The sequence below is a fragment of the Pinus tabuliformis genome, chromosome 2_1 (genome assembly GCF_031772625.1).
Source record: "Pinus tabuliformis cultivar Carrire ecotype Pingquan chromosome 2_1, CPIR1, whole genome shotgun sequence".
Lineage (NCBI taxonomy): Eukaryota > Viridiplantae > Streptophyta > Pinopsida > Pinales > Pinaceae > Pinus > Pinus tabuliformis.
Genome location: NC_142299.1, coordinates 142,121,804 through 142,129,749, shown reverse-complemented (window position 1 = coordinate 142,129,749; position 7,946 = coordinate 142,121,804). Strand labels below are relative to the sequence as shown.

Here is a 7,946-nt window from a genome sequence, read left to right as displayed (position 1 = left end):
GCAATCAAATTAAGCTGACATGATCTGGATTTGTGCCTTCCTGTAGCATTTGTTCAAAGAGTTGAAGTGCCTCCATGCCATAACCATTTTGGGCATATGCTGATATCATGGCATTCCATGAGACTAAATTCCGCTCAGGCATCACACCGAAAAATTTATCAGCATCATCTATGCTTCCACATTTGGCATACATGTCCAATAGAGCACTTGCTGAAGAAAAAAATGCTCGACTCATAACCAGTTTTAATCATGTAGTCATGGATTTGCTTGCCCTGTTCCAGTGCTGCTAGGCTTGCACAAGCTCTGAGAACACTAGCAAAGGTTGCTTGATGGGGATTCACAACTGTCTTCTACATTTGAGAAAACAAATCCAAAGCTCCCTCGCCACATCTCGCCTGCGAATATCCTGTGATTATAGCAGTCCAAGAAATCGGGTTTCTGTTGGGAATTTTGTCAAACATCTGATATGCATCCTCTATGCTAGCACATTTAGCATACATGTCGATAAGAGCATTCCCAACAATGCCATTTGACTCGACAACAACTCTGATAACCAGAGCATGAAGCTGTTTCCCCTGCTCGAAAGCCTGTAAGCTAGTGCAAGCACTGAGAATGCTCGAAAATGCAAATTGAGACAAATCAAAAGATATGCTCTGTGATTGCTGAAAAGGATTCAAGGATTCCTCAACCTGCCCATCCCACAAATACCCTATGACCATCACATTCCATGAAACCTCACCGCGCTTTGGCATTTGATCAAATAGTTTGCAGGCATCCTCTATGCTACTGCACTTGACATACATGTCCATAAGTGCGTTGCCTACAAAGACGTTCAATTCAAATCCAGAGTGAATAATAGTCCCATGAAATTGTATCCCTTGTTCTAAATAGGAGAGACAATAGGCCTTTCACGTCTCTTGGTTGTTTCCAGTTCTCTTAGGAAGTCGAGGTTTCTGATCCTTTTGTCTCCTCTGCTCTTTCTCTGCTATTTTTTTTTTGCTCCACAAGTTCTTATTTGTGTTTAATGACGAAGTTTGTATGCTTGACAAAAATGATGAGCGGATTAGATGTGAAATCGATTTTTCATCCTTGAATGTTAAAATTTGAGCCATTATAGGTTTCAGGTTAGTTTAACGGTTGCGGCAGTATAAATCACAAATGTTTAAAGTGAATACATTTCAACCTGGCGTCTATATTAATACAACAATGTTTCAGAATATCTCTGTCCATGTAAACATAAAACTGATCTGAGAGGCTGTAAGTGCCTTCTTTGTTAGCCAGACCAATGGAGGCCTATTTATCTCCATTAAACATGATGAAAAATAATGCTCATCTCTACAAGAAAAACGTTGTTACTAGGCTGAGATAGGGTGCTTAACCTACATGATATATCTTCTCAAAACAATCAACAATAGATGCCAAGAAAAAATGTTATGTAGTTCTAGACTCGACAGTCATGATTATTTTGAAATATTAGATTGGTTTAACATCTGGGCGTCATTCAAATTTAAAACCCTACATTTTATTAATATGAAAACCTTTATTTATTTTTCCGTCAACCCTAATGTGGAAACAGACAGCGAGTCTGGAAACTCAGAAGTTACGGATGGACTCACTAATTTGGGTTCTTGTCTATTCCCAATTACCATAATCGGTTAGAAGTTGAGGGATTTTCCGAAGCTTTAACAACTTTCGGATGATGACAAATGGAGAGAAAACGAAATTAGGGACTGATATAAGGATATATTTTGGAATCGAGTAATGAGACAGCGAGCCATTAGTCCTCTCTCTTGGTCATCGTAGTGCAAAAAGGGGGGAGAAAAGCATATTATTTGAACTGCAATTGTTTATGCAAAAACGTAAAAAATGGAGAGGACAGTTGACAAGCCTTAAACTTGCACCTTGTTTCTTGGAACCATCTCTACTGACCACCACCATGTTGCTTCAAATTATTGATATTACGATGCTAGGAAAGATATTGAAATATGATTTATTTGATTCAAACAATGTAAACTTTGAAACGGGAACTGATACTGTTACCCATTTCGTAGAGATAGCAAAAAAGTGACCTGATTTTGAAAGGGGTGATGTAGCACACACATGTTTTTTTTAGAGCATAGTTTTTGGCACTTTAATTTTTTTTATGTACATCACATTTTAGAATGGTAGTGATTTTCATGCTGATTTTAAAAAGTGAGCATTCTGCATCACACCCCTTTTTTAAAAGCCCTATTTTTTGGCTTTAAATTTTTTAATGTATAAAATGTAAATAATTATTTTGTAAATTTGATAATTTTTGAAGTGGTCGTTTTCTTCACATTTTCTTGTTTTTTTTATTTTTATTTTAATTTTTTTTCGTGAGGTTTTTATTGTTTTGCATTTTTCAATTAGAAGGTCGATATTTATATTTTTCGATATTCTACATATTTATACATCCTTAATTAATTTTTCAATCCACATGAAATAATTGTTTCTAAAAAACAATATTTTTTAACAATGGACATAAAAATAACCATTTTTAACATAAATATCACTAAAAAACTACACATTTTGATAATTTTTTGCTAGAATTGACATGTCAAAATCACAATTTTTATACGATAATTTTAACTAAAAATGGTTAAATAATAGCTTTTTTTTATGAATTTCATGTCAAAAAAATAATAAAAATCACTTTTTTTTTTCCAAAAAATAATGATTAACTTAAGAATCAATGTAAAAATCACATATTACAAATATTGAACGTATAACAACCCTAATTGAGTGTTTATTCTTCTCATAAAATGTCAAAATCAAAACATTGCAAAGCTTGATTTACAAGCATAACTTAAATTTAATCAACAATGTCATGTAATCCAAACTCTTCGTCCTCTAGAGTTTCATCATTGTCTTCTTCCACAATATTTTCTGTTTCATTTTGCTCATTTTCCTCTTCTAATGGGTCTTTGATGTCTACGAATCTCCCAATGTATGTCTTTCCAAACATTCCATGTAATGGTGGTTGGGGTTCCATGTAATTGAAGAGCATTAATTCTTTGCTGAATGAAATTGCACTGTACTGGATCTTTTTCAATTGCAATGCAATTTCTTCCTTTTTGAAGGCAACATGCTAGTGTTGTACCTAATTATCAAGCAAAAAAGAAATAATGAACTAAATTAGTACAATGACATATTAATTAAAAAAATAACATATTGAAATTCAATTCCATATAATAAAACTTAACTCAGCTAGAAAATAAATCCAGAACCCAATCTCCTTCATTTGAACAAATGTCTATAAGATAGTTAATCCATAATTGTGGTTTTTTATAAATGTTAACTCTCTCTCCTTTTGCTTCTTTGTCTTCATATGTTAGTTTTCTCACACCAACATCATTTGTCAGTATTTGGCTATGACTCTTTCTGTCTACCCGATTAAAAATAATAGACATATGGCTATCATCTTTTGCCTAACTATCAATATGAATGAACTCACAATCATTTATAAATTGTTGATCTTCATTGTGAAGAAGATTTGACTTTTTCCTGTAACATGAAATAGTAAAAGTTCAATTAACTTGTACATAAATAAATTTTTCAACATTAATGAAATAGACATTTTAAACGTCTTACCATGTAAGCTGCATCCTTGAATTTGTTTTCCCCTTGAAGCTTGACAATATCATTGCCAATTGTGTGTCTGAATGAAATGTCACAAATCTCCATAATGGTGATGACATGACTTCTACAAATCCCACAACCACTTTACTAGAAGCTTGATAAGTATAAGGGTCACTATCATAGTCAATGTTTGGAATATTGAAACCATGGGGAATATCTGCAATGACTAGGGCATAATCCCTTTTAGGTATGAGTTTAGCAATGTATTCACAGTCGACTTGTATTACTTGATATTGAATAGTGTCTAGCCCATTCTGAATGAAATGATTAAGAGTTGGATCAAGTTGAACATCCTTAATACGTTGCTTCCTCAGTCTTTCGATCTTTATGTTTTCAATAAAGGTTTTGAAACTATCTGTCACTCCATTATCATCCTTCATCATCTTTTATAAAATAAACAAATATATGTGTAAGTTATAAATTAAAAATAGTACACAGGTGAATAAAAATGAATGTATAAATCAAGATACCTTTTTAAATGGAAGATAAAAAGCTTTTAATGTTGATGTAGAACTTGAATCTGGATATTTGCGTACAACATCATCCCAACTATCTTCATTCAACAATCTAACTATTTGTTCTTGAATTTTCATATAAACTTTGTGACTGCATAGATAAAGTAACAAAAAGTTAATATAATGATATGTATAACAAATACTACCAAGAACAACATGTTTTATTTAAAATATAATTCTAATCTGGAAATAAATAAAAATATTTCAACAAACTTACTTTTGAAATTCTTCAAACATTTCCTCCAATGATAATTCCCCTAACCTCACACAAGATAATATTGTTTTGAAAATTTTTTCATCTTTCACTCCTTGCATCGCCCTCCAAGGTGTGATAGCCATATCGTCTGGAAGATGCTCCATTTCAGGAGCTAATTTACTGTTGCCACATATCAATGGCTTAGACTTTTTGACCTTCTGGTTTTTAATGGAAATGTCCTCCCACATGCTAAAAATCTCATCAATCAACCTCCAAACATCTCCAGTTCTAAATGCCAATTGGAAAATGTTATCAACACCTCTGAATAAATCACTATGTTTGCTGCCTTTTCCACCTTTTGAATTGGTTTTCTCTTCAATTTGATATCCTATTTCCATGCAACATTCCTTTCAGAAATTTGCAGTAACATTTGTCCTATCCCCACCACTTTTTTCTTCAAATTCACTATGAATAAATCTAACCCTTTGGATGAAAGTGATAGACATCCTATATTCATTATCTAAATTATGATCCCATGCCACTAACTTTGCTTCTGTATCAGATAAACCAACGTAAATGATACATTTCATTGTTTCAAAACGTGGGTTATTAGGATATTCCTCCATCAATTGTCTTTGAGCTTCTACAGAATGGTTCCCCCCAAGCACATAATAATTGTATTCAAAACATATTGACTTATCAAATGCTTCTTTGTTGGGAACTTGAAGCGGATCAACAAGAAGCACATAACTAACCACATGAGCATATGGATTGTACCTCATCAATGTCTTCAAGTTGTGAAGATGTAGATGATGTGGCTTTCTAACTTGATATTGACATTGTCCTTCACTTGCTTTATAGGTTTGCCTGACATTAAGATGAAATGTGCGACCACCATAAATTAAGTTTATCTTTGTCAAATTCTCTCGAATGACATTTTGTTTTGTTTTGATAATGCCATCTTCTAAATCAACTCCTGGTGTAATGATTTCTCTGCTTTCTTTTGAAGTTTCACTAGGTTCTTGACTGCTGGTAATGACTGCTTCAAAATCATCAACTTTAGTTTTCTTGGTCATAACATTCCCAATAGAGTTATTCTTGGGCATTGTTACTTTTGGATTTTTATGGCTCTTCTCAGTGCCAATGTCATCTTCAATAATGACAACATATGTTTCAATGTCAATTTCAACTTCATCATTCTCAAAAGTAACTTGTTTACCCTTGCTAGATTTATCCACCAGAGACCTTTTTTTCTGATTCTTTGGATGTAGTTTTGTAGCATTATCAATTACTTCATTTTGCCTATTTTCCATATCTTCTTCTGAAACTGAGTAAAAACTGCTGACAACTTTCATGATATCATGCTCAATGAAATGAATGCCTCCCAACCTAATTGAACAACTTTCAATGAAATTCTTCCAAACAAAATATCATATGTCAATAAAAAACAAAGTTAAAAAATATAGCGAGACACTTTCAAAAACTCAAAATAAAAATATAAATAACAATACTTACGATGTTTTGTGTCATCTCATTTACGATTTGACTACATAACTTTGTAGATACCTCTCTCATGTCATACAATGAATATGATAGTTGAGATTTAACCCTTTCATGTGACTTGGGAGCTTTTGTAAGTACGTAAACAACTTCAGTGTCCGGTACCAAACACATATCTACGACTCTTCCCATCACCTCAAAAATTCCATTATCATTCGGTATATAGATATATATTCACATTTGTGCTTTCTCTTTCTTTGACATACCACATTCTTGATGGAAATTTCACCTCTTTCGAATTCTTCCAGTCTGAAATCATCTTCTTATCACTTGAGGCACTTGAAAGATTTGTAGTCATGAGCTCAGGTGGAGTTCGTTCACCAATGTCTCTTTTAGATGCACCTTGAAGAGTCTTTGGTCCAAAAAGATTCACTGAAATTCTCTTTGATGCCATTTTCCTGAAAAATAGAAACACAAAAATCAATAAATAATAAAAACATATTAACTTAAATTAACAATGAAAATATATCATAAATTTTAATCAACAATCGCCCCACCCACTACCCCTCACATTCCAAAAGGGCATGCATTAACATTCTAGTGTAAGAAAAGAAATTATGAATAAAACATTTTGCCCGGGCGCCCTCACCCAACCCCCCCCCCCGCATGGCACGGGCGCCCTCACCCACCCGCCCCGCACAAGCATCCCCACCCACCCCCCAGGGGGCTCGGGCACCCTCACCCACCTGCCCCAACCCTCCCTACCCCCCCCCTAACCCGCCCGCCCACCTGGCCGACCCAGGTGCCCTCACCTGCCCCACCCCGCCGAGCACCCTCACCCGCCCGCTCCATCCCTCCAGGCGCCCTCACCCACTTGCCCGCTCACTCGGCCCCAGCGCCCTCACCCGCCACCTCTTCGAGCACGCTCGCCTGCCCCACCCCTTCGGGCGCCCTCACCCACCCGCCCGCTCCACCCCTCCCGACGTCCTCACCCGCCCGCCCCACCCCTCCCGGCACCCTCACTTGCCTGCCTCACCCCTCCAGGTACCCTCACCCACCCGCCCGCCCCACCCCTCCCGGCGCCCTCACTCTCCGCCCCACCCCTTCCGGCACCTTCACTCGCTACCTCACCCCTCTTGGCGCCCTCCCTACCATCCCTCACCCACCCGCCCACTCGACCCGGGCGCCCTTACCCGCCACCCCTCCAGGCGTCCTCGCTCGCCCGACTGCCTGCCCCATCCCTCCAGACACCCTCACCCACCCCCCCGCCCGGTGCCCACACCCACCCGCCTGCCGCACCCCTCCAGGCGCCCTCACCCACCCACCCGCCCCACCCCTCCCGGTGCCCTCAGCCACCCGCCCCACCCCTCCGAGTGCCCTCCCTACCCCACCCCCCCCCCCCACCCGTCCGCCCCAACCCTCCCGGCACCCTCACCCCTCCCAGCGCCCTCACTCACCCGCCTGACCCCTCCGGGCGCCCTCCCTACCTCCCCCCACCTGCTCGGCCCGGGTGCCTTCACTCACCACCCCTTCGGGTGCCCTCGCCTGCCCACCCGCCCCACCCCTCCGGGCGCCCTCACCCGCCCCCTCGCCCGGCGCCCTCACCCACTAGCCTGCCCCACCCCAACCCCCCTCCACCCACCCACCCTCCCTCCACCTGGGTGCCCCACCCACCCTCCCTTGGCCTCGCCACCCGGGCCGCCTGTGCCCTTGCCCGGCAGGCGGCAGGGCGATTCTTGGAATCGCCGAGAATTGCCCTGTGCCTGCCGGGCGAGGGCATGAGTGGCCCCTGCACGAGGGCACCTCATGCAGGCGCCACCCGGGCCGCCCGCGCCCCTGCCCAGCAGGCGGTAGGGCGATTCCCAGAATCGCCCTGTCGCCTACTGGGCGAGGGCGCAGGTGCCCCGAGTGGTGCCTGCACGAGGGCTCCTCGTGCAGGCACTGCTCGGGCCGCCCGCACCCCTACCGCCTACCGGGCGGGGGCGCAGGCATCCCAAGTGGCGGGGCTGAGGGAGTGTGGGTGGGGCGCCTGGGTGGAGGGGGTCAGGGTGAGGGGAGCCTGAAGGGGTGGGGCG

The 7,946-nt window shown here is 40.8% G+C and overlaps 1 protein-coding gene across 1 annotated transcript; it reads right to left on the bottom strand.

Annotated features, from left to right (window-relative positions):
- Positions 1 to 350: 350 nt before the first annotated feature.
- LOC149199170 (pentatricopeptide repeat-containing protein At5g04780, mitochondrial-like) lies at positions 351 to 7,651 on the bottom strand. The gene is made up of 2 exons (XM_089400475.1): positions 7,546 to 7,651; positions 351 to 820 (listed from the first exon to the last, which is right to left on the bottom strand). Exons 1-2 carry the CDS (start codon positions 7,649 to 7,651, stop codon positions 351 to 353), a joined length of 576 nt encoding a protein of 191 aa, XP_089256601.1.
- Positions 7,652 to 7,946: the final 295 nt, after the last annotated feature.

What these genes read in the sequence shown, in the direction of transcription:
- LOC149199170 (XM_089400475.1), bottom strand. Translation starts at nt 7,651, where the DNA reads ATGCCCTCGCCCGGCAGGCACAGGGCAATTCTCGGCGATTCCAAGAAT. An exon ending in GGTGGCGAGGCCAAGGGAGG is followed by an intron (nt 821 to 7,545) that starts GTGGGTGGGGCA and finishes ACGTCTTTGTAG; the next exon opens with GCAACGCACTTATGGACATG.